The 27,192-nt window shown below is 39.8% G+C and overlaps 1 protein-coding gene across 4 annotated transcripts in view; it reads right to left on the bottom strand.

Moving 5' to 3' along the window:
- Positions 1-27,132, bottom strand: part of DDX46 (DEAD-box helicase 46) — a 36,510-nt gene extending 9,378 nt beyond the window's left edge. Inside the window, exons 1-20 of one of the 4 annotated variants that reach the window (XM_083487975.1) lie at positions 26,988-27,132; positions 24,553-24,585; positions 23,039-23,227; positions 22,595-22,762; positions 17,780-17,876; positions 17,095-17,260; positions 15,905-16,062; positions 15,639-15,752; positions 13,975-14,140; positions 13,363-13,483; positions 12,649-12,824; positions 11,706-11,827; positions 10,525-10,603; positions 8,113-8,195; positions 6,331-6,495; positions 5,500-5,662; positions 5,210-5,403; positions 3,648-3,785; positions 2,471-2,620; positions 1,240-1,440 (exon numbers count right to left, since the gene is read on the bottom strand). In XM_083487975.1, coding sequence (XP_083344101.1) covers positions 1,240-1,440; positions 2,471-2,620; positions 3,648-3,785; positions 5,210-5,403; positions 5,500-5,662; positions 6,331-6,495; positions 8,113-8,195; positions 10,525-10,603; positions 11,706-11,827; positions 12,649-12,824; positions 13,363-13,483; positions 13,975-14,140; positions 15,639-15,752; positions 15,905-16,062; positions 17,095-17,260; positions 17,780-17,876; positions 22,595-22,762; positions 23,039-23,227; positions 24,553-24,585; positions 26,988-27,004 — 2,700 coding nt within the window. In that variant the 5' untranslated portion in view covers positions 27,005-27,132. The remainder of the gene's footprint in view (positions 1-1,239; positions 1,441-2,470; positions 2,621-3,647; positions 3,786-5,209; positions 5,404-5,499; positions 5,663-6,330; positions 6,496-8,112; positions 8,196-10,524; positions 10,604-11,705; positions 11,828-12,648; positions 12,825-13,362; positions 13,484-13,974; positions 14,141-15,638; positions 15,753-15,904; positions 16,063-17,094; positions 17,261-17,779; positions 17,877-22,594; positions 22,763-23,038; positions 23,228-24,552; positions 24,586-26,987) is intronic. The other 3 variants (XM_083487976.1, XM_083487977.1, XM_083487978.1) reach the window with 3 other exon arrangements.
- Between the last annotated feature and the right edge of the window lie 60 nt (positions 27,133-27,192).

Raw genomic sequence — 27,192 nt, 5'->3', positions numbered from 1 at the left:
GGTTTTCCGGGAACTTTGCATTAACTCATGATTCTGGCATGTTCTCCACATTGCACACAAATAGTGGGGAAAATACTGCTCACCTAGGAAGTGGCTCATGCAGAGCAAAAAGTATATGAACAGTAACCCATTTTCAGATTTAAAAAAATCCTTCTAGTAGCACCTTAAGAGACCAACTAAGTTTGTTATTGGTATGAGCTTACGTGTGCATGCACACTTCTTCAGATACACTGAAACAGAAGTCACCAGACCCTTATATTTTCAGATATTAACTTTATGGCTGAAGTGTTGGGCCTGTTTAGCATTACTACATACATATTTATAGTACTGGTGCACTTTTTTCTTATATTTTCTTTTCCCTTTTCTATTTCCCTTGTTTTTTGGTCAACAAACATATTACTTAATTTTATTTAATGTCCTCTGGGACTAAATAGGCACCTTTTTTTTTGGCTATCTATCCCAAACTGGGACTCAACTGTTCATAAAAAAAAGAGAATTATTGATAAAAATAAGAAAATTCTTATTCGGTAATCACTGTTACTGAGCATGCTAACAGCCAACCACAAAAAACTGTTCATGCAGAAATACCATTCTACAAAGAACTTTTGTTAAAAAAGGCATATTTGCATATCAAATATGGTTAATGACTTTTTTTAGGGACCTTAAAAAATTATTAAGGTATTTATAACTTTCATAGTTGGCACAGTTATTGGCACTAATACTTTGAATTTCTGCATCAACAGTCACATCAAAAACACTTCAGATATTGCCAACATATATGCAGTGGAACCTTTGGTTATCTGGACCTCCCATATATGAATTCCTTTTCATGCCCTGTGCCCCTCTGCTCTGCTAACCAAGTCATCAAATTCCTAGACTGCCCAGCAACATCTGGTTCTTCATCCCTGCTGTAGTGGCTATTCAAAATAAATACTTCACTCCTCACTTCTGGGATAGTTACATATATAGAACCACAGAAAGGCATTAAAAGGAATGTGATATTTTTTTACTCCTTTTTCAATAATACTTAACTTGGACTGTATGGTTTTGTGTCAATCAAAACTGAGCATTTATTAACACAGAACTCTGTAAACAATGTCTACACCATTTTTTACCCCAGTGTAAATGTGTGTGTCTCTTAGGGTTGTCCAGATAATGAGAATTCTGCTGGATGCAGTCGGCAACATATAACATATTCAATAAAAGTTTAGAAATGTTTGCTTTGTAAAGGAGGGTGACCTTAAATTGAAAAGAGACCAATACTTGTGCCTCGGCTCCAAGATTCTTCTGTGCATTGATTCTCAATGCCAATCTCTTAGCAATTTCTAACTTTTCTGCATTTCCTGCTGTTGGGGCAGGAACGTTAGATGTCCCGCCAGATGATGCCATGTCCTTTACTCTTTTCTTTGAATTGAACATACTTTCAATCTGCTCGTCAATCTATTGAAAAAGAAAAAACAATGTAATTTCACGTTTCTGGAAATTATGGTCAACTCCATCAATGGAAGCCCAGTGCAAGGGCTTTTCCTTGTGTAATGGGGCTTCTCCCATCTCCTCCCCCTGTGTGAACCCTACAATTGGCTCTGGGGGAGGTCAGAACCCCCCGGAAAAGCACGCAGTGGAGGCAGGATTGTTCCATCTGATGTGTGCAACTCTGAATTCCACCTATTATATGAATAAAAGCAAGAATCAGTCTCTGAAATAATTCAGCCTGGGGTGTTGACAGTCTCATTTCGAGTGAAAGGCAATAGAAAAATTATCAAAACTTGAAAACCATGCCTGACCTTCATTATAAACAGTTTCAAGAAAGGCAGATAAATTAGTTCATTGCAGGGAAAAAACAATGAGGAGCCCTGTGACTCCTTGAAGTGTAACAAATTTCTTATGATATACAGCTGTCATGGACCAAAATCTACTCCATCAAATGCATCTGATGAAGTGGACTGGACTTTAGCCCACAAAGGTTTATGTATAATAAATCTGTTAGTCTTCAAGGTCTCACAAGGTTCTTTGTTATAAACAGCGGGTAACATCCAGTGGTGTCTGCCCAACTCTGCAAGGGACTTCACTTGTGTAACATGACTTCCCTTCCTTTCCTCAACCCTGAAGCCCCCCACATGTCCCCAAATCTGATCCAGCGGATCTGTCAATCTTCTGGAGTGAAGCCTGAGAGCTACCAGGGGCCTACAAAAGGTGAAGACAGGAAACTCCTGCTGCACAAGGGGATATCCACTTGTGCAAGGTTGGATTCCACCCAGTACTCAGTTTCCATTTAATGTAAAGAGTATGAAGCATCTGAATGCCAAAAATCCTTTTAATTGTATATAAAAAGGAAATTCAGCTAACAAGCATGTTTTTGTGAAATCAATCAGAACAGAAGCAGAAAAAGTGAGTCACAATTCTGTAGTTACTATGTATATATATATATATGAAGAAAATGCTATACTAAATAGTAAATTTAAATACTTACTGAAACTGCTGTATCTTCATCATCTGAATCTTGCAAGCCAAGTGCAGCTTTTTGTAATTTCTTCCGCTCATTAGCCAAAGCCTCCTCAGTTTCATCAAACTTGAATCCTTTCCCAGAAAACCCGCTGCTCTTCTTAATTGTTTTCCCCTCCTAAAAGGCAAATCTCCTTGTTCAGAAGTCACTTCCACAATATAAAAATTCCAACTTAGCTTTTAACATGACTATTGCAAATATTTCAATACTTGTTTATGTTAATGAATGGGGGAGCTGATCCTGCTAAAGTGCTGCTAAGCACTCACAACACATAATGCAGGTAGAAAAATTCCATATACAGAAAAAGTCCAAACGTAGAAACAAAAAAGGAGATTTAACAGGTATCACACATAAAATAGAAATATATTTCACCTTAAAAAATAACTACATGGCACCTGTGGAACAAAAAGAACAAATCCACTGAACCCTTATTCTTTTTTAGATATTTCCATGCACACCCAAGCAGCATTTTAACAAAAAACTAAAAAATGAAACTGCAGTGCTTTTCAGCCTATAAATCAAGGCATGATCTACATATGCAGCAAAATGCATATGTACACCACTTCAAGCTGCAGGCAGGGGGTGGGCACTGTTTTTTACTGCTCCTTATGTATAAAATTTCCTAGATGTAAAAACAAAAACACAAGGCAGAAAGGTCAAACACAGGCCACTCCCTTTTCTAGGTTTCTACTAGTGGGAAGTTGTTGCACAAAATAGCACTCAAAAATGCCATCACCAAACCAACAGTCTGAAATAAGCTACATTCTTTTACCTCCTTCTCATTATATTATTACCAAGCCTAACTCTACAGCATGGCATCCAAACTTTAAAAGTACAGCTTGGATTCAAAAAGCAAGAGGAACAACGCTCCTGCAAACAAGGACACACAGTGCTCAAGTAGGCAGGCTCTATGGCAGACCTCAAGCTACTGTTTGCTTTCTCAGAAAAACCTATTTGGATTAGTTTCACTTTTCTCTCCCAACACTCAAAGTGGGAGGTGTTCTTGAGCAGAAGACACTTTGGCTCCAACCCCATAAAAGCCACGTTAAAACTATGTCCCAACAAGTGCCCATCTGAAGCCTATTTAACAACTGTTTTGTCTTTGCACAAACATTATCAGACAACGGAAAAGTGGATTACTTACAGCCTTCTGCTGATCTTTGAAGTCAGTCCAAAGCTTTTCCAGCTCAGGAGGAACTGGATTACTTGACAACTCCAAAGCTTTAATTATATCACCAGCATACCGTGCTTGATCTTCAGTAATGAAGGTATATGCATAACCCTGTTAATAAAATATTATGTATAAACTTTGGGGGCAGTTATATTTTAGGACACAACAATCCACCAAGCTAATGTGAAGAACTTAATTCACTGTTTGGGGGCAACCAAATATATAACAAATAGGGTGACAGGTAAGAAGAGCAATCACAAGACACCGGTCTGTTTTAATCTTGTGGTGACTTCTTGACCCACAGGTGAACCAATGGGAATGTAGTCACTGACTTCCGTGGTATCACAGTTCTTTTGCTAAGGTTTCCACAGGATTCCAGGATTGACTTTTAGCTTTTTTTAAAAGTAAGAGACGGGGGCAGCATCCAACAAGTCAACTACACTGATGCAAGAAACCTTTGTGTGTGCAACAGCCCACTCATCAAGTCCAGACAGTTCGGGTACTCTGGAGAAGATTTTTTTTTGGGGGGGGGGAGGAAAGAGAACAGAAGATCTGTTGCACCAGCAGAATCCCACTGGCATAGCACTGGAAGCAACCCAGAATTTACATTTTTAAGACTTAATTTTATCTTTCTACATTTCAGTTATAAAAAGGTCTTCTTTAAAAAATAACCTCATTTAAAAAGAAACTGGAACAATGCAAACATATGCTGTACATAGACATTAACCATAGTTCAGTGCAACATGAATTAGCATGCTAATTTGTTCCAGGACCGCAGTGATCTTAACTGTACCTGCATATGAATATGGTTGCCTTGAAGCAAACGTAATTCTACAGTACAAAACTGGTGTGGGATGCATGGCCAAAAGAATCTGTATTATGCCTTGAGGTTACACAATGGCTTTATATGGTTACAAACCAATATAAGATTATTATTATTATCATTATCATCTTCTGATCTGAGTGATCAGTTAGAACGCATGCTTGTTCAGAAAACATGAATGTCAAAATGAACTTCCTGCTGATTTAAATCATGACTTAGATCAGATTTAATATAGGTAAAGGGACCCCTGACCATTAGGTCCAGTCGTGCCCGACTCTGGGGTTGCGGCGCTCATCTCGCTTTACTGGCCGAGGGAGCCGGCATACAGCTTCCGGGTCATGTGGCCAGCATGACTAAGCCGCTTCTGGCGAATCAGAGCAGCACACAGAAACGCCGTTTACCTTCCCGCCGGAGCGCTACCTATTTATCTACTTGCACTTTGACGTGCTTTCGAACTGCTAGGTTGGCAGGAGCAGGGACTGAGCAATGGGAGCTCACCCCGCCGTGGGGATTCAAACCGCCGACCTTCTGATTGGCAAGTCCTAGGCTCTGTGGTTTAACCCACAGCGCCACCCGCATTCCTAGATTTAAAATACATTTAAAACTGATCCACCTGCAGTGTTCTACAAATTCTCTACCTCCAGCAAACAAAATCATCTTTATCAGAGTACTGTTTTTAGCAGTTTATTTATAAAACATATTGCATACATACTTTGTTGCCTGCTCGTCCAGTTCTGCCTGCTCTGTGCACATAATCCTCATAATGATTGGGGCAGCTGTAGTTGACTACAAGCATAAGATGTTTTACATCAAGACCTCGGGCTGCCACGGATGTGGCCACAAGAAGCTTGCACACTCCACTCTTAAAATCATTGATTATGCTATCTCTGTCATACTGGTCAATACCTGTGGAGGACACATAATACAGATGTTGAGAAATGACATTATTCAGGTTTCATTACTCTAGTTATATAGCTGTAATGACTGAATAATGTCCATTACCTCCATGAAGAGACAGGCAGGGATAAGAGGCTCTCATTAAGTCTTTCAGCAATCCATCAGCATGTTCTTGTTTATCTACAAATATAATGACAGCTCCTTGTTCCTGATAATGTCCCAATAATTCAAGTAACTTCAAAAACTTGTTCTCCTCCTCTATGACAATCTGAAAGAACAACATAGTTTAAGGAGACAGCATCTCACGGATAATTGCTTAAATTGGCTTCCAGTCATATTGGAAGTAAAAATCAAATAAGTCAATATACAGTTCTCTTCCATTTCAACTCTATGATTCTTGCTTTAATTTTGATAGTGCAAATTGCTAAATTTTGCAAGAAAAACTACAGCTGCATCTAAGCAAGTGGGCCAAGGCTCTTCTCTTCTCTTGCTTTTGGGAGTTGGGGAGTCACCCTGCTTTGAAAGAAGTACAAGAAAGAGCTGTGCTGCTAGGATTCAAAGAGCTGGTCAGAATCATGCAAAGGAAGCTACCATTAAATATAAGCTTCCTTATATTCCTTATATGCTCATAGACTGTGCATACAAATAATAACCTTGGTGGAAAGAAAAATAAATATCCTTGGTATAAGGAAAAATAAATCTCACTACTGTAAGATATTTTTGTCAGTTTAGCCAAAGCCATGTAAGACAAGGATAAACATAATCACTATCCCCTACTTTGTAAAGTGAATGTATTTTAGAAGTCTGTTTTTTTCAAAATAATCCAGAGCTGAAGCCATCTTGGATGTATAGTTTTGTATGTACAACTGAGTTTTGAGCAGTTTGTTGCAAACAAACAGATATATTCCTGAAAGCATATATATTCCTGAAACTTACCACTTTTTGTTCCACATCGGAGCAGACGACACTTCTACCACCAACTTGGACTTCTATTGGCTTGCTTAATATTCGACGAGCTAAAGCCTCCATGGCTCTAGGGAAGGTAGCAGAGAACATAACAGTCTGGCGATCAGGTCTCACATTGTCTACAATGCGCATAACCTAGAGCAAGTTCAAAGGGAAGGTTAACACCACAATTCTCCAAATCAAATTACTTGCATCTTAGCTCATGCAATACAATGCAAAACCTTACATAGACAGTTCTGGGAAACATTTTAGTAACCAAGCATTTTTGCAAAAGCCTATGGAACATAGCAGGCATAGGCAAACTCAGCCCTCCAGATGTTTTGGAACTACAACTCCCATGATCACTAGCTAACAGGATCAGTGGTCAGAGATGATGGGAATTGTAGTCCCAAAACATCTGGAGGGCCGAGATTGCCTATGCCTGGTTTACCCCAACACTTTACAGTGGTTGTACAAATACTCAAATAGCAATATGCTCTCAGTGCTTTTTCATTTAGTGAAAGGAAATTGTAATTGGAAAGCAAGTGAACATTGGGGACATTGTTTACTGTTGGGCATGGGACAATCTCCTATAAGGATTATTTTTGCAGGTCTACTTCTGTACAAATTCTGCAACAAAAAGTGCAGAACAACCCTCCTACATTCTACAGGAAAGAAACTTCAGTGTCTACAATAGTGGTGGCTAATCTTTCTGATAAGTTTGCCACAAGCATAAGCCTTCTAGAGTTTCTTAAATACATCCCTTTTGTTGTTGCCTGATGCTATTTTGTATATAGTCTAAACCAACCAAAAACTGTCCAAAGGTAGATCAGCAAATCTTAGCTTGAAACCACGATTTTGTCTCAGTTCAGTTAGTTCCTCCTGCTCCTGTAAAGTCATGTCCTTTCCACCAACTGATGCTGAGCTATAAGGGTCCCTAACCCAGTCAAGGCATTCAGTGGAGACTGAAGAGAAATAAAATGACAACTTCTCCGGTCCTCCTGGTGACTCGAGTCGCGACGTCTTCTTCTCTCCACTGCTGCGCACACTGTGCTCGGGCGGGAAGGAAGTTGGAAGATGATGTCCTACTGTGATAGGTCCAGGCTGGAGTCTGGACCAATCACAGCCCGGACATCAGAAAAGTGGAGGGTGTCCCCCTGAGGAGCGCCAATCGGCGCCTGTGCTGGCCGAGGGTGGGGTCAAACCCCCACCATACCCAGGACACAGTCCGGCGCCCGCCTAGTGGGCGAAAATTTGGAAATTTTTTTTTTTTAAATCTTTTGAACTTTTCAATTTTTCCCACGGCACACCAGGCAACATCTCGTGGCACACTAGTGTGCCGCGGAACAGTGGTTGAAAAACACTGTTCTAAACAATGGATGGAAGAACTATTTTTGTCTTGGGAGCTGCAATCACTTTTAGGCATCTTTCAGAGGCCACGTGGGCAAGGGTTGAGGCAAGAATGGGCAGAACAAATATTAATTTTGCTTTGTACAGCAAGCTAGTTTCTACACCTGTTTAAACATCCCTCTCTATCTTCCATCCAGCCAAGCAAGTAGCATTATTAGTGTTCAAAGACCAATTGACACTAGGCAAAACACTCAAGGATGGTGCAAAGCAGGGCCAGGATGTGGTTTAGGGAGAGTCCCAAGGAGCAGATAGAAAGACCTGGAGGGTTGCAATATGGCCCAAGGTCTGAACTAAAAAGACACACATAACTTCTTCCAACTCTACAATACAATTATTCTAAGTCTGGTAGTTTCCCATTCTCACCTGAGGCTCAAAGCCCATATCAAACATTCTATCAGCTTCATCAAGGACAACATATGTCACTCTCCGAAGATTTGTCACTCGACCTATGAAAAGGCGAGAGAAAAATAAAGAGAAACAAGAATAAATCTAAAGGCCGTTTTTCTTCAACAGCAAATGTAAATAAAATGGTACATATTCTGACTACTGGCTAAACAAACATTAAATGTTATATTTATTTTAGAAAAGCAATTTGCTAAATGCCTTATCTCTTGCTCCATTGACATTTTGGCAATTGTGTACTGATGCACAAGGCCCATTATTTTGTCAAACTCCTCTCTTGCATACCAGTACAGGGCCAGAAGAACCTGTAAAATTCAGAAAACAGCCCTCACCAAAACACATCATAAAACTAAGACTGAGGTGAAGCAACGAGCCACATCAGCCACTATCTGTGAGCGCCACCTAGAAAAAAACATATTAGAGATTACAGCGCATGTGTGGAAGGCAAAGTTCAAGAGCTAACTGAAGAAGCCCCACAATAGCCTCTACATAGATTATTATTTGAAATATTTATGATGGGTGAAAGTAACCACAAAGAAGACAAGAGTTTTGTCACTGTTTTCGTCAGAAGCAGCACCTCTCACACTGATTTGAAGATAAAGAGAATCATCTAGACAGCAGCTAACAGCAAGAATTGTATAAGCCACATTTCCCATACCTTCAGACACACCTTAACACTTATAATTCAGTCTTTAAAAAGCTACCCCAATTGTAGTGGCAAATGGGCCTATGCATAGTATGTCTTTTGTCTTATTTTATGGTCTAAACTCAAAGAATTTGTCTTTAAAAATAAATCACAACAGATTCTTTCAGAAGTGCCAATACAAAAGGCACTTGAATCTAAACTTAAAGGTTGTACACAGTAGCAATTCTACATTATATCATTGAACTGAAGAACCCCCATATGTAAGTAGAACACACTTCCCTACACACATTGCAAATGCAATTTGTGGGTTCCCCCCTCCATCAGCAGCAACATCTGAGGCCCTCCCCTCACCACTCTAGGGGGTCATGAATCAGTGTGAAGCACAGGGTGTGGGTGTGGATGAAAAAATAAGGGGTGGGGTCAGAAGAACACATACACACCCTGCATTTGTGGTAGTGCTTTCCACTTGGGATTTTAGGATCTAATCTTATGTGATTCGGAATTACATGAGAGCAGATTGAGTTTTAACAATAAAACCCTTAAACACTTAAAACTAGGGAAGAATTGAATTATCTAAAACCCACAGGTATTGCTGCTTCTATATGCTGTAAAGGGAAAGGCAGGAAAAACCCTACCCAAACTCCTCTGAACATGGGAAGAGCAGAAACCTGACATGAAGTTTGGGGTACATTAAAATCTAAGAAAGCATGGAGCTTTCTCCACAGCATAGGGGTTATGCACTCCACCACAAGCTCCCTTTAATTCTGCAGATCCCTAGGTTACTTCCACCCCAATCATCAATTATGATCTGAATTTCTCAACTACTTATTTGGATGCTGGACTGAGTTACACACAAGGGGAGGAACACACAATTTAGCTATTTTGAAGCAAGGATATTGCTTTAAAGAAAAGAGGAAAAGCTATTTTAATGTGGCTTTTAAGGTAGCTAATTTAAAGCGGATAAAAGGTAAATCTCCTTCTTCAGGACTAAATACATATGTTATTATCCCATTTTAATTGGCAGAATTTTCATTATTTATTCAGCTCCTAAAAGTGTACATTGCTTGGGAACTGCAATGATGTACCTACCTTTGATGGCTTAAGTCTTGGAAGCCCAGTTCTATAATTCTTGAAGGAACTTTTCCCACAGAAGTCAAATGTCAACAGTTTAGTAGAGGTTTTGAAGTACAATATTTAAGCAAATCAAACATTATTTGACAGGCATGCAATACGGAAATAAAAAGCATTTTAAAGCTGCAATATCTCTGTTTAGTATATTGATTTGTACTAAGAAGGAAAACTTATGATATATGAGAGAAATTTCATGTTTTTGTTGAAAAAGAATTGTGGATTTACTTCAATTTAGAAATGTGCAGCTATATTTCCTTCAACTAAAGTTAATTACTATGTTGCATTAATGTCAACAAGCATCAGACAGGCAGCATAACTTCAAATTAAGAAACAGTAATCCTAAGTAAGCCAATTTTGAAGTTGAGATATAAATCTAAAATGCATGTACTTGTTCTAAGAAATTCTTAAGAGTTACTGTCCTTCACTTATAAGACCCACATCTAAAAGTTATTGGAAAGAACCATTTTTATGACTATATTCACGATATCTGATATCACAGCTTCAAGAAATACATAACTTCCAGAATTCCATTTATGAATAAAATGTTCCATTTATTTATCATTTAAAAAAATCATTAAATGAAAGTCTCTTCTTACCATTGTTAGCTGCTAACATGTCAATCATGCGGCCAGGTGTGCAAACGATTATTTCAGCACCCCTTTTCAGTTCAGCAATCTGGTAATAAAATAAGTTGAGGAAAATTATAACACTTATGGTATTATCAGCAATCCTTAAGCAATTATTCTACTCATCAGTGATTCAGTACCAATTCCCTCAGCTGTAAACATTAAAGGTTGGGGGTACTATTCCCCTGCAACATCTGATTAGCTCATTTTTTGTCAGTTAAAACAAATCAAAACATAGTAAGATGCTTGCAAACACCTTACTTACTATGGTGCCCCACAAAGATTAATCTGCAGCTGGCTAGCTCAGGGCGGCCTTTTGTTTGTAGAAGGCAAAGTCTGCATCCAACCTATTGTAATTTAAATTGCCTTGGGTGGAATCCAGCTTTTACTGTCGACCCAGTGAAATTAATGGAGCTAACTTAGCCATGTTGATTAATTTCAATGGGTCTATTCCAAATAAAACTTAGCTGAATACTGCGCTCTTGTTTTGTGGCAGAGTTTAGACTCACTACATTCCATTTCTTGTGAATTATTAAGTGTGGAATGTCCCAAATATGCAACTGGGAAACTCCCAATTACTATCTAAATTGTGAAAGCAACTCTGCAGTCAAAACAACAGCTGTGGGTTCAACAACAAAACTGAAAGTTCATAAAAATTTACCAGAATAGGAACATATTCATAGATCTGTAGAGTTGGAAAAGACCACATGGGTCATCTAGTCCAACCCCCTGCAAGCAATGCAAGAATCTTTTGCCCAATCTTTTGCTTGAAACCATGACCCAGAGATTAAGAGTCTCATGTTCTACCTACTGAGCTACTAAGATTGTGATTTTGCTGAATCCTTCAGCAAAAAGCCCCCTTTGCTAATGTATGCATCAGAGAAAAATAGGAACCCACCCCCCCAATGGGTGTCCTGTCCCTCTTAGGGTGGGTGTAGTGTGGAATAGCCATGGAAGGCTGTTGCAAGAGCAGAGCCCAGCTCATGCCTCTCTGGATCCAAAATAGTAACCTTCGCATTCTCTCTAAATTAAACAACTGTTACAGAGAAGCTACTTGAAACCTAAAAAAGAAAAAGGATTCCAAACAAATTCTGCACCGATAGCAACACAAATCAAGATGCTATGAATAGAGAGACAAGATTTATATGTACCTGTTCACTTATTCCTGTTCCTCCATATACACATACAACTCTAACCCCAAGTGTCTTTGAGAACTTCTTACACTCCTTTGTAATCTGTAAAGCCAGCTCTCGAGTGGGAGTCATAATAACAGCTGAAAAGAACAAAGCAGTGTAATTACAAAAATCCTGACTCTTTCCTCATAAACAAATCTCACCATTTTCAGCACCTTACTTCCAACACATGCTTAGAAGGTAGCAAGATTTCCTTCCACAAAAGAAATCCAATTTCTAGAATGACACAATTTTCTTTTGTGAGAGAAATCTAATATGTCATAGTAATAGGTATCTTATAGATGTATAGGATTTTATGTACAATGTAAAAGTGTGTAAAGAAACAAGGTAAATATGAATTTCATCCAATTTCTTCCCATTAAGCCACGAACTTGCTTTTTTTAGATAACAAATTGGCAAAGCTCTAGCTTGGTGGCTTGCAGGCACATTCAGACAACCATCCTTTGCATTTTGTTTCAGTTTTGTTCCTCATTTTGCTGCACATTTCCTGCTGTGCTCCATTCTCCTTTGAACTGCAACCTGGTGCTTTTCCTTAGTAAATCCTGAAGTTGCTTAGTAGCACCCAGTACCTCAATATATATGAGGCAGTGTTTGGGAAGAAAGATTGGGGAGGGAAGGAAACTTGAGGATGGCTCCATAAACTAATCCACACATGCTCTGCTAGAAGAAATTAACATTTAAGATACACCTGCAACACAAAAGCAAAGCATATCCCTGTATTGTCTTCCCCTCCGCCTGGCAAGGAGAACAGCTACCAAATTTAATAGTGAAATTATAACTATATAGCACAAGCAGGCATTTCCTTTCATAGTTCACTTCCAGTTCATGGTTGATCCATTAAATTAATTATTAACCTGCACACAAACAGCATGGCATTAAAAAGAATGTCGCCATCATGTACCTATTGGACCCTCTCCTTCCTCTAGTGGTCTCTGATCCATGATGTGCCTGAACATGGGCAACAGAAAAGCAATAGTCTTTCCACTTCCTGTTTTAGCAATGCCAATCAAATCACGTCCACCCATAATTGCAGGTATAGCCTGGGCTTGGATAGGGGTGGGCTTCTCATAGCCATGCCTTAAAGGAAATCAAAGATTGTATGTTAAGAACCTGAACATTCTATTATGCGCATTTTTTAAAAAAAATTAGAGAGTCAAAATTATTAATTGAAATTAAAATACATCACAACAAAAAATGATTAGTGAACAAGTGACACTAAATAATTAAGTTACCTGTAGCTACTAAATAATTAAGTTACCTGTAGCTACTAAAGAATTAAGTTACCTGTAGCTACCCTGAAATCTTGAATTTGCATGGGTTTGTTAGATAATTTCTTTTACACAGACCCACATGGTAACTGTGTGCTGCAAACAAATAACTACCAAACTTTTAGAAGACATCTGAAGGCAGCCCTGTTTAGGGAAGCTTTAAATGTTTAATAGGTTATTGTATTTTAGTGTTTTGTTGGAAGCCGCCCAGAGAAATAATAATAATAATAATAATAATAATTATTATTATTATTATTATTAACAGCACAAGTCAGAAAGCAAAGACACAAGGAGAATTCATATACACTTCAAGACATGCATGCTTCATTTTGCTGTTGTTCACTTACTTTTTCATGGAATTCAGGATTTTCATAGAAATACCACACTGTACCCAGGTTTTAATTGGCTTAGGACATCCTTTACCCTTGACTATAATTCCTTCCATTTCCAGCCTATATGCATTCACCTCTGAAACACAATCCAGATTAGCATACTGATTAATTTATCCACATAAATCAATGCCCTCTTGAATGTTATTCTCTGTACATGTGATATTATTGACCTCTGCAGCAATGTTTTTGATAAAGCATATTGAGATTTTCAATAAGCTTTCTATGTTGTAAGCATGACTACAAAACACAGTAAGCCCACAACTTATGCGTAATTAACTTGTGTACATTCAGCTTTAAGCACTTGGAGAAAAAGAAAAAAATTAAAAAGGGGGGAGGAAGGGTGTGGGTGTTCAGGAGAAAAGAATTTGGCAATCCCACCAAAATTGTACCCAATGCATATAGACTATATACGAAATTGGCTTTAGTGCAATCCCCAGAATGTAGCCCCCATGTAAGCGTGAATGCTTACTGTATGCAAGGTGTCTCCCAACCTATTTTTATCCATGGTCATCCGAAATGCAACAGCTCTGAAACTAGAGTTACTACTACTTTGTCGGTTGTTATTACCTTCCTGAGTCATCTTAGCCAGCTCTGGGACTTCAACATAGAAGTTTTTCCTGTAGGGCTCATATTCAATCTTCCCATGATCCACTGGTTCCAGCAATTTCCTATGTTTGGTCTGGTACCCTGTCAGTGCAGTCTGGAGATCTACTTCCTCCTCTTCAGAAGAATACTGTTGAGTTATAAAATAAAAAAGACAAACATTCAGGCAAAGTAATATTCAGGCAAAATCTGCTTTCTGCAGAGCATGTTTACCTTACCTTGCTAACTGAAAGTTATACTAAGAGCAGACGAGGGCTGGGCAATAACTGGTTTCCAATATAGCGATACATCACCAGCTAAACATCATGGTACAGTGGTACCTCTGGTTAAGTACTTAATTTGTTCTGGAGGTCCGTTCTTAACCTGAAACTGTTCTTAACCTGAAGCACCACTTTAGCTAATGGGGCCTCCCTCTGCTGCCATGCTGCCACCATACGATTTCTGTTCTCATCCTGAAGCAAAGTTCTTAATCCGAGGTACTATTTCTGGGTTAGCGGAGTCTGTAACCCGAAGCATCTGTAACCTGAAGTGTATGTAACCCGAGGTAACACTGTATATCACAATATCTGATATCTGAAATAAGGAAGGAAATATGCAGAGGCGAACAGGACAATGTCCTAGCAACTGCTATTACTTACAGGTCTAAAACTGATAAATGATGATATTATCAATCATCTCATGGCCACTTTCAGCAGCAGGAAAGCCAAAATTCATCCAAATGAGACTTTTGGTCTGGGACTTGGCCAATGGTGGTACTCAGGACAATCCAAAGTATGGTGATGAGTCATAGTGAATAGAAATAATCTGGGACTGCTAGACTGCCAGCAGGCCTGCTAGATGGCAGAGGCAGCAGCAGCCTGGCAGTGGCAAAATCAACAAGGGGGGGAGGGGCAGTAGCCACGGCAGCCTGGCAGCAGTGGCACAATAATCAGCAGCCTGAGAAGCCTTGTCATGGCAGTGGACAGCAGCGGCAGCAGCCTGTCCACTGCAGCCTTGTCGTGGTGGTCAGTAGTGGTGGCCTTCAAGGCCTTGCCACAGTGGCAAAAGTGGCAACGGACTGCAAGCCTTTCTCATGGCGGAGGCGGCAGTAGCCGCCTGTAAGGCCTTGTAGTGGTGGCAGGAGATGCTAGCAGAAGCAGAGGTGGCTGCAAGGCCTTGCTGAGGCAGGCTGCCACAGCTTCTACCACCACCTCCCACTACCGCCAGGATTTGCAGGCTGCCGCCACTTCTTTCCACCATGGCGAGGCCTTATAAGCCCCACTGCTTATGTCACCATGAGGCCTCATAGGCTGCCACTACTATTGCTGCCCTCTTCTGTTGCCACAATAAGGCCTCACAAGCTGCTTATCCTAATCCTTCTCACTTCTAATTATTATCAGTGACTCTGCAGTTCTGAAAGTATAAATCTCAAAAGGAAGGTATTAAGTATAGGCAAATGCCATTATATTTCACAATGCCTATTACAACTCTTCATTTTTTCTGTGGGAAATATACAATTTTGCATATAGATTGGTGAACATCACTAAACTGGGTTACATGCATGGTTAAAACAAACTGTTTTATAAAATCTATAAACTTGATAGGGGATTTCATATGGCAAAATAAACAATTTGGCATGCTGTAATTACCTCCATTGCATCTTGGTCATTCACCATAAGTTCTCCTTTCTTCTTTTCTGTTTCTGGAGATGCTTTTTTGGTTTTCACCACTGTTACTACTTTAGTAACTGTTGGCCCAGATTTCTTTAAAAAGAAAAGGTCATAAACATTAGAAATTTTACAAGCCATCCTACTTGCAAACTCTATATGATACTAGTTTTGATTTCATATATTTCAGATTTAATGCACAAAAAAACTATTTTAAGACCTGTACATTATTATTATTTTTAATTTACCTTTTCACTTCCACCTCCACCTCCACCTTTAACACTTCTCATATTGAACTTCTTAACCTCTTCTTTCACTTCTTCCATATATGCATCTAATGGATCAAGTTCTTCATCTTCAATCTCAGTACCTTCCTTTTCCCCTTCTGCAGTTTCTTCATCATCATCTAATGCAAAAAGAGATTTTAGTAGTATTTAATACCGTTTTGGGATACAAGCAGTTTGTACAATTACAATTCATGCTTTTATAAACAAATGAATCAAATTGTTTCTTCTTGCCAAACAACTTGGAAAACTCTTAACACTTGCATGCATCCATTTATCATCATCATATTTGTATACTGCATTCACCCAAAGATCACGGGGCGGTTCACAACATAAAAATAGAAAATGAGAACACAAATACATAATAAAATAATAACAAATTCTCTCCCACAAACACGTTTAAGAGGCCATAGAATATTTAATCAGGCAAAGGCCTGCTTATAGAGAAACATTTACACCTGGTACCTAAAGATATGCAATGAGGGCACCAGGCAAGCTGCCCTTGGGACAGCATTCCACAAACAGGGAGCCACCACAAAAAAGGCCCCCATGGAGGGGGCACACAAAGGACCTCAGATGATGATCACAGGGTCTGGGTCAGTTCATACAGGCTCAGAAGCTTAACATGAGCCCAACCCAATGGCCCGGTTTGCACATCACTGTAAACCAAAGAATGATTTATCATGACAATGCAAAAATGCTGGTTCCCAACAAGGAGCTTGCACCTATTTTGCTCCTCCCCAGGATGGGATGGCAGCTAAGCCAAGGTTTGGCTTAGTGTGTTGTCCGAATATGGGATTGTGGCTAATGTCTCTCCTACCTAACCCGGACCCGTAACTGCAAACCTTGGCTACATATCATAGTTCAGGAGACACCTTAACCATGATCCTGGGATCAGACAACACACTGAACCAAACCTTGACTAAGAAGCTTGGGAAGGAGTAAAGCAGGTGTTATTTCCTCCTCGGGAGCTTGCATATTTGCATACTATCGGCCATGGTTTGGGCTTAGCATGACATGTAAATGCAGCCCATATCTTCCCCTCCCCCTTAACTACTTTGAATGCAAAAAAGTAAAGTACATATGACATTGTACAGCACATGATCTTCCACATCTGCACATGTTCAACAGTTAGTTACATAAGAAGTTAATACCATCATCATCTTCTAAGCTCCATTTTTTCCCCTGCTTCATTTCTTCAATTTCTTTCTTTAGTTCTCCTATATTTTCCATAGCTTTTTTGCGCTGTTCTTCTCTCCATTTCTCTACTCTTTCTTTTCGCTTCCTCATTTCCTCTTCTAGTTTGTTCTGATCAAAATTCTGAGGGAGAAAAAGCAACCATATGCAGTTACTGATCACTGACATGAACTCAGTTTTTCCAAAAGGAGATGAAAGACATTGCCAGTCACATCCAACATAAAATCTTGGGAAACTCATGTGTTACAATACAAGTTCACTCTCTTGGAGAATTAAGTACTGTCATTCTGTGCCTTGGACAGCTACTGTGTTTCATTCACTAATGAAGCAAAACATAAGCAGCAGAACATAGGAAAAAGCAAGCAGGTTCCAGCTGCACAGCTGTAATTACAAGAGACTGTTGTTACAGCAGCAGTAAGTAAATGCCCACAGTCACAACACAAATGTAGCTTATGTTCTACTTGTTAGAAGTCCTCTATTGAGCCACTACATTCTGTCCAGAAGGATGATTTAGAACAGATGTTTGTGCTACATGCAGAGAAACAAGACTTTATACAGCATTAGAAACACTATCAAGTCCATAAACTACAGTATTGTGCCCATTATTGAACAATGAAACTTTTCAATAGTTACTATACATACATTTACATCTTGACCCTTTTCTTCTTCTTTGTCCTCTTTCTCTTTTTTCTTTTCTTTGTTAACTTCCACACCTTCTACTTTTTCTTTAGATCGTGATCTGAAAGACAGTATCAAGAGTTGCATATGACTGATGGTGAATGCCAGCTTCCCTTAAGAAGTTTTAGGTGTAGTGAAGGAAACAAAAATGGTATTGCACATAAGTAATAATAAACTATGGTAAATTATTATTTAACACTGGAATCCCCAACATGGCACCCACAGACACAGTCTTTGCACCTGTCAAGGCCCCCTGCCTCTCTCAATTTTTGCTGGGTGTGAGCTGCCTGCTTCTTTCCTGTGCATTCTGTTTGTTTTGGCGTATGTGCAGGTGCTTTGCCTTTTTTGAGAGGGGGGTTCTGAGCACTGCTGTTTTTTCTTACATGAAGTGGGATATTTTGTGCTGAAAGTAATAGTTTTACTTTCCTAAATGGGCTCCGAAACGCAAAAGGTTTGGGAATAATGTTATTGCACTCGCAGAATGACTTCCATTCACGCAACAGAAATTCCCATCCCTCTCTTTTCCCAGATTAGGAGAAGATTAGGAGATTTGCACTGTAGAATCCTAAGAGCAGATTTGGAGGGGCACACAGGAAGAGAGGGAGAAGTTCCATTGAACAAGTAGAATTTGTTCAATAAGCATGCTAATTTGATGGATACAAACCCGTTTATTAAAAAATAAGACTACCATGTTCAACAGGATTCATACCCAAGTAAGTGTGCAAAACATTACAGCCATAAAATATAATCTAAAGCACCCTCCCCCAACCTTGAATCCCCAAAAATTGATGGACTACAACCCCATCATCCCTAACTACTGTCATGCTGACTGGAGAGGATTACTTACTTATTTGGCGCATTTATTACCTGCCCTGCACCACAAGGTCACAGAACAGGCTACACAGCAAAAAGACAGTACAATATAAAATAATGACCATAACCAATATACAATCACAAACAACCAAACACTCCCAAAAGCTGCGCTTTAGCATGCCTTCAAAATATATGTTGCCATTGGACACACATCTAAAAATAGGTATTTCCAAAATGTAGAAGCTTCCACTGAAAAGGACCTACTGCATAGCACTACCCCCACACACTGGTGCTTTTTAACTTGTTCATAAGCAATCTAGAGTACAAGTATAAAGTGATGCATTTCACATATATGCTCCTGGGGTCTGAACTAGCAGTGACTGACCAGGAATGAGATCTTGGGGTTATAGTGGATAGTTCAATTAAGGTGTTGATCCAGTGTGTGACAGCTGTAAAGATCATTAGGAAAGAAGCTGGAAATAAAACTACTGATATCATAGCAGCATTACACAAAGCTATGGTATGAAGACATTAGGAACACTGTGTACAGTTCTAGTGACCGCACATCAAAAAGAATACTTTAGAGTTGGATAAGGTTCAGAAAACGGCAACCAAAATGATCAAGAGGATGGAAAAACTCCCCTAAAAGGAAAAGTTGCAGTATTTGGATTTTTTTTTTAAATTCAGAGAAATGGAAAGTAAGAGGCGGCATGACAGAAGTTTATAAAAGTATGCATATCAAGAAGAAAGTGGATAGACAAGCTTTTCTTTCTGTCTCATAACACCCAATGAAGCTGAATTTTGGAATATTCAAGACACAAAAAAGAGTCTTCCTTACACAGTTCAACTATGGAATTTGCTTTCACAGGAAGGTGTAATGGCCACCAACTTGGATGATTCTGAAAGAAGCTTAGACAAATTCATGGAAGTGAAAAATAAAAACAACCATTGGCTACTAACCATGATAGCTCTGCTTTGCCTTCACAATTACAGGCAGTATGCTTTGGAATATCAGTTACTAGAAACCATAGGAGGGAAGAGTGCTCTTGCACATGCCCTGCTTGTGGGCTTCCCATAGGCATATGGCTGCTACGGTGAGAGCAGGACACTGAACAAGATGGCCTGATCCACCAGGCCCTTCTTATGCCTATGTGACTCAAGGGGCTTCAAAAGGAAAAGAAAACTGTCTGCACTGCTCTGTATTTGCCTCTTTAGATCCTGGCCTTAATCTCATCATGCACATAATTTCAGACATTTACAATTTATAGGCATATACCAAGTGTTAGGCTCCATTTTGATCTTTTCTTTCTTTCTTTTTCTCTCTTTCTTTCTTTCTTTCTTTTTGAAAGCAAACACTTATTGAAAATTTAATTTCCAGAATACCTACGCGTAACTAATAGTCCCAGTGTTTATTTTACACCTCCTTGAAGGAAACAGCTTGTGCAAATCAACTAAAAACGAATGCTTGTTTCACTAAGTGATTTAGCACTTGCTTTGGAAGTGTTAGTGTCCTCCAAGGAGTCACTGCTGGCTAAAATGAATGTTTTAAAACACACACCTTCCCTCAGAATCTGACAGACTTGGCTTCAATATGAAAGCCATTTATCATGTTTATTATGGATTTTTATTATTCCCACCTCTTCTCCCACAAAAAGGACAAATCCAATTCAAACATGTGCTAACCCTTGGCTATAAATGTAGAAATCATTTTGGTTGGTAAAATCTTATAAAGTTCTCTTTAGAGCCCACTGAAAGGTTTTAACAAAAACCATATGCTTATCTTAAACAACAGTTTATGTCACTGAACTTTCAAGACATTATCTTTGTGACTTTAGAATAAGGTTGATAAAGCTAGATGGATATATTTCTGAAATGGCTTACATATTTTTATTGTATACCTTGACCACATGCTTGCTTAATACTTTTCATTTAACACACCTGTTTTTAATTTTGAGAAAGCAGATCTGTAGAACAAAGAGGACTCCTTCAGGTTTTCTAAACGTAGTGATAGCAGCACAGAGGCCCCAAAGGAACAAGTTATAAAGAATGGTTTGATTTTCTGAGAGGCCAGAGAATCACCAATGCCATTTTCTTGCAGCCCAGCATACCAAAACAGCAGATAAACACAGTGCCCAGCAATGAGAGCACCAAGATCAATCACTAGGTGGAGCATGCACACAACTCTCTCTATAAAGAGCAGCTACACAACAAACAAGTAACAGAACTAAACCTTTTCTTACATAGTATTATTTACAGAAAAATAAAAATAAAGGGTTCCCTATCATAACGGTTGGGGACGAGGGTGGTACTGTGGGTTAAATAACAGAGCCTAGGACTTGCCAATCATAAGGTCAGCGGTTCGAATTCCCACGACGGGGTGAGCTCCCGTTGCTCGGTCTCTGCTCTTGCCAACCTAACAGTTCGAAAGCACGTCAAAGTGCAAGTAGATAAATAGGTACCACTCTGGCGGGAAGGTAAACGGCGTTTCCGTGCACTGCTCTGGTTCGCCAGAAGAGGCTTAGTCATGTTGTCCACATGACCCGGAAGCTGTACGCCGGCTCCCTTGGCCAATAAAACGAGATGAGCGCTGCAACCCCAGAGTCGGCCAGGACTTAACCGAATGATCAGGGGTCCTTTATCTACCTAATGATCAGGGGTCCTTTATCTACCTTTATCATAATGGTACAGGTAACAACACCGGAGTACATAGATTAGAGTGTATGCAACACCAACCCCCTGTCAGGAAGGATGAAGGGAGGTTTTTGGATACAAGTTAAGAACCTCAACAAGAAGAAATGGTTCCCTCATTATGAAGCCAGATACAAAAAGTACTCTGCATTACATGTCCCTCACAATACTCAACATTTCCTGTTTTGTGTCTTTGCTGACTCTCTGCAATGCTGTGTACATGAACACTGCCCATACATGCTCTTCCATTTTTATTGGGATTGCTTTAAAAATGTGTGGATACAGCTTAGGAATTGGGGGGGGGAGAGGGAGAGAATACAGAACTGAAGTGTCTGAGGTAAATAAAAGTTCTAAAAGGAGAAAGTCCACCAAAGTGGAACAGCAGGTCAAAGCTAAGAAGTAGGCAAATGCAAAACATCTGTCCTGGATGTCAGCAAAATTTTAAGGTTGTTATTATCATGATAGTTTCTGCTGCAATTATGCCAAGTTCAGATGAGGCAAACACATGTTAAAAAATGTGGAGCTCTTCCTTTTTGGCACTGTGATGGTGGTGGTGGTGAAGCAGATTTCAAAGCAGTCAAATGAAATACTGTAATAAAACTTGATAAAGGAAAGGACTCTATAATGTCAGACTCTGAATTTTCAGAACCTCGACATTTCATCTCTAGCACTAATGGTTGCAGCAAAAGCATTAGAAATTTACTTGCAGTTCACACCAGGACAGAGGGAAGGGAGAAAAAAACTTTTTAACTGGATACCATACAGAAGCAACTAGGCATAGTTCCCCAATGCTCTTCCCTAATCACTTCATTTACTCACTTGTTTCTTCATATTCAATCTCTTGTCCCTATTCCTCACAAATGCAATACGATCCTCCTTATTTTTTTATTCTACCATGCTTATCTCCATGCCTTCCTATATGTTGCTCTCTACCCAGGGACATTCTTCTTCTCTCATTGGTATTTATCAATGAGTTTTTTTTCCTTCCCAAAGTCACAGAACAGGTAGCTGTAACTCCCTCATCACATTATCAGAGATGCTCCAATGTCACCATCACCACTTCACAGCACACAATGAAACACTCCCCCTCCCCGAATTTTTTCCCTAATCTTCAAACGATGGCAGGTTCCCTCTCTGTGTATATGCTTAATTCATGGTTATCCAGAGTACGTTCAAACTTTCTTATGACTTGTCTATAGAAAGTTGACCATAATTATAGCTATTCTATTAAAGTATTCAAATATTTAACAAAATGGCATGCATTAGTATGCCAATTACCTGTTTTCTACTTTCTTGTTCTTGCCAGGGCTAGAAGATCGGGACCGTCGCCCTCTACTTCGGCTTCTGGATCTTCTTCTTTCTCGACTGCGTGATCGTCTCCTTTCTCTGCTCCGTTCCCGCTCTCTGCTTCGTGAACGCCTACGCACAAGCAGATTTTGGGTAATACTGTGTAAACAAAATATTATTTCTAGTTTAATCATTAAAAAGAGAGATAGTAGAAAATATTCATTAGTAATCTAAAAAGATTTCATTAGTAATCTAAAAAGAAAACAGGACAAGCATTAATACCAATGATTACAGCTTTTCAAGGAAAATGACCAACTGAGAACACTTCCTACTGAACACATCGTCTAGTTAGAGGCAACCTCTTTCACCAGAAAACACCCAGTATCTCCCAGGGGAGGAATGTTTTAATAAGTTATTCAATTTTCCATTGCTTACCTCACACGCTTTCGATCACGTGACCGAGATCTCCTCTTGTCCCTGCTCCGTGATCTTTCACGCCTACGTTCTCTGTCCCTGCTTCTAGAACGTCTATCATCTCCACGTTTTGCTCTTTTGTCAGATGGAGAGCGACTCTTAGAACGGCTACCAGAACGCCCTCGTGATGAGGAGCGCTTCCGATAATGCCTGTGGTAGCAACAGAATGGTCAAGATATACAACACCAAAATTGGAGTTTAGCGTACACAATCACAAATGTTTTCAAAGAATACAATCTTTAGAGCTTTTAAAAAGGTTAAAAAATAGCTCTTGACTTATCTTCACATGCTGGACAAGGACTGAGGAGGCACAGCTGCAAATCCCACTCAACCATGCATGGGCCAGTCTCTCTTAGTCTAATCTACTTTTACAGGCGGGTGAGCGATTGTTGATAATTCCCCCCCCCCAAAAAAAAGCTCAACAAGTCTGGGCAATACCCCCCCCCATTTCCTCAATTTGGAGTCTCAAAAAATAGGGGTCGTCTTACACATGGAAAAATACGGTAAATAAGATAAAATTCAGAACTCATAAGAGGGGCTGACAATGACATTTTGGTTATTCGAGCTCTATTATTTTGTATTTAAAGTATTTCCTTTTCAAATGGAAGCATGGCTCAGGGCAAAGAAGCATAACAATAATAGAAGGAAAGCAGTTTAGGAGTTAATAAAACTGAGTAAAAGCAAAAATAAATGATAAACTAACATCCTTTGAACCATTTCCAGGCAACTAACTATTAACACTGTTAATTTCTAAGGCTGTAATGTCCTGTAGATTATAAATTAGGACAGAAGATAACATTAACCAGTTGTTGGCAGCTTGATCAAGCAATCCAATCTCTGGATAATTGTATACTCAGCCCCTAAATTACAATGGGACAGCCATTCATGTCAGCGTTGCCTATTGTTTAATTTTTAAATGGGGTAGATAGAAATAATGCAGTAGAAACAGTAGTATTTTTATGCCCAAAATGTTAAGAATTGTACTTTCCCTCTCCCATATATCATAAATTAGAAGTATTGGGTTAATATCCAAAATACATGCCAAACATTCTCAAGAGAGCCACTAGCACCCTATAACACAGTTAAAGCTGCTAAGCAAATCATACCAAGAAAATGAAACATAGGGTGAAAAGAGTAAAGTAGTACTTAAAACACTGCAACCTAAATAAATATCTTGCTAAAACCTTTTGTGGAACTGAAAATATAGAAAAATTAAAGAACTGCATCTTGTAGTACTATGAAAAACTGGCAGGTCCCAGCACTGTTTTCTTCCTTTGCAACAAATGCACTTCATCTTGAGCAGGAAGAACCCACAGATGTTAGAAAAGAATAGGGGCCCTGTGAATATCCAAATTGGGCCCCATAGAGATATACTGAAAAAGGATGAGAACTTTACTAACACAATCATTAACATAGTACATCTGAGCTTAGAAAGTGTGAGATCAAAAACTATTATTTTAAATAGGGTAACTCACTGTTTTTGTTTGGACACCTGTTGCTTTGTTGATCTAAGGAAATGAGAGAGATTAAGATAAGCAAGGTGAAACCTTCTACTAAACCAGCATGAAACCTTTCACACTATGTGACATAAATGGTCCAGACTCATGCCATGCAATGCTGGGATTTTCCCTAATGTCATGAAACCATGTGTTACTGTGAAAGTCATTACAAGCTTATTACATAAGTCTTCAAACCATGTTCCATGCCAGTCAAGAGTTTTCTTTCATTTGGTCCAAGAAGCATTACATTGGTTTTTAAGAAATGGCTAATATGGGAATCCATTTGCTTTGAGGCCAAGCTTCACCTGTACAAGACAACCAATCTGCAGAAATTGTTCCAAGAGTATAAATAATTTCCAGGGCAAACCATAGGGATGTTGGAAAAGAGAGAGGTCCAAATATTATAAGAATTGTCAGTAATCAGCTATGAATTCCCAAGCACAAAATACACACGTTGTCCATTAAAACATATACACATACATATATGCATACACACACTATTTCAATTCAACATACATGCAGGTAGAGACACAATCACCTGTTGTCTTTTTTTTTAGTATGGAACACAGTTAAAAACACACACATGCACAATTCATACTTGTTGGATAATGTGCATTTTAAACTCACCGAGTGGGATTGACCTAATGAGGCTTCCCCCTGCACCCACCCCCCAATTAGCTTAAGGGGAGTCAGGAGAACCTTCAGAACAGTGTGCAGGTGAAAGAAGGGAGATCATTCTGTCTGATGATGGTTGTGCAGATGGAACATTTGTCATAGTACAACACTGAATTTACTTATGTATTCGTGTCCATGTACTACAACAAAAATCGTAAGAAGCAGCCTTGTGTTATTGTTACTGGTTCAGTGAACAGTCCGAGAGCCTCCAAGGATGTAATGATGTTAAGCAGGGATGGGTTAGATCAGTGCCTAACAGACTACTGTGGGCCCCACAAAAGTTGCCCTAAGCTTCCTAAAATAAGAATGAGATATAACCAAGAAAAATAAAAATATGCAATCTGCCAAGTCACTATTAAGGCTCTCTCTCCAAATTATTTTGGATCAGGTATACTACAACCATTCATTGCTAGCCTTGGTTCAGCCTAGCTACCATAAACCTGCAAATCTGTTTCATCCCAATATTGATTAACAGCAGTAACACAGTGTGGCAGCTAATGGCATATTTAACTTTTAAAAATGAACAAAGTTGACCTTGCCAGAGGGTCTTCTCAGTAGTGGCGCCCACCCTGTGGAACGCCCTCCCATCAGATGTCAAAGAAATGAACAACTATATGACATTTAGAAGACATCTGAAGGCAGCCCTGTTTAGGGAAGTTTTTAATGACTGATGTTTTCATGTATTTTTAATTTTTTGTTGGAAGCAGCCCAGAGTGGCTGGGCAAACCCAGCCAGATGGACAGGGTAGAAATAATAAATTATTATTATTATAATTACTATTATTATTCTGTACTCTTAAAGTCTACGTTCTCAGTCTGTTATAACCTCTCTCATAACAGTCACATCGAGTTTGCTGTTCATAAGCACAGGTCATCCCAATTTACAGAGGATTATGACCACTCTGGATAACTAATGGCCTGGTACAGTGAGAAGCAGCAACAAATTAGAAATCAAACAATTGAGTACAGTGGTACCTCGGGTTAAGTACTTAATTTGTTCTGGAGGTCCGTTCTTAACCTGAAACTGTTCATAACCTGAAGCACCACTTTAGCTAATGGGGCCACCCGCTGCCACCACACCGCCCGAGCATGATTTCTGTTCTCATCCTGAAGCAAAGTTCTTAACCTGATGTACTGTTTCTGGGTTAGCGGAGTCTGTAACCTGAAGCGTCTGTAACCCGAGGTACCACTGTATTACAATTGATCTCATGGACATCAAAATTAATCCAACCTTGCACGGGAAATAAGTGGCATTGCCCTTTCTGGATGAAATTCATATTTAGAACACCATCCTGTTGGGTCGTTGAAGCTACTGCTATCGACCCCTGGCCTGGGGATGAGGTGGGTTCAAAAACAGGGACAGAAACATTCCTGTCCGGGGGTAGGACGGGAGAGGATGGCCATCAGCCGCCTCAAACACATAAGAGAGAAGCAGAGCGAAAAATTGCCCTGATGATGCCCCGTCTAAAGTTGTAACTCACTATAATATAGAAAAATAATGACGGACTCTATGAAAGTGTCTGAAATAAAATCCCGGCCCGTTTGGCAGTTGCGACACTCCCGACGGCGAGAAGCTCGTGGAGAACCTCGCGACCCCCGAACGGCCTTCCTCCCGCGCGGCTCCCCCTGACGCGGCCCCGCGAACGGCCTCCCCGAGGGGCCGGCCACTTTTGTCCCGTGCGGAAAGGCCGACGCGGGCAGGGCCCGACCCGCTCCCGCAAAGGCCTCCCGGCTCACCTGGACTCGCGACCCATAGCGGCTTCTTCCTCCTCCTTCCTGACTTGATCCCTCAAGGCTTAGCGGCAGCAGCAGCAGCGGCAGCCATTTCCGAAGGAATAAGCGAAGCGGAAATGAACCCGCGCTACGCAGAAAGCGGAAGGAAGGGGCCTTCACCGCGTTTCCGCCAGCGGGGCACAGCGACCCCTAGCGTCCGGAGGGCCGA

This window comes from Podarcis liolepis (genome assembly GCF_965112155.1).
Source record: "Podarcis liolepis genome assembly, chromosome: 2".
NCBI classification, from domain to species: domain Eukaryota; kingdom Metazoa; phylum Chordata; class Lepidosauria; order Squamata; family Lacertidae; genus Podarcis; species Podarcis liolepis.
Note: the sequence above shows the minus strand (reverse complement) of the source record. Positions and strands in the feature narration are given on the sequence as shown.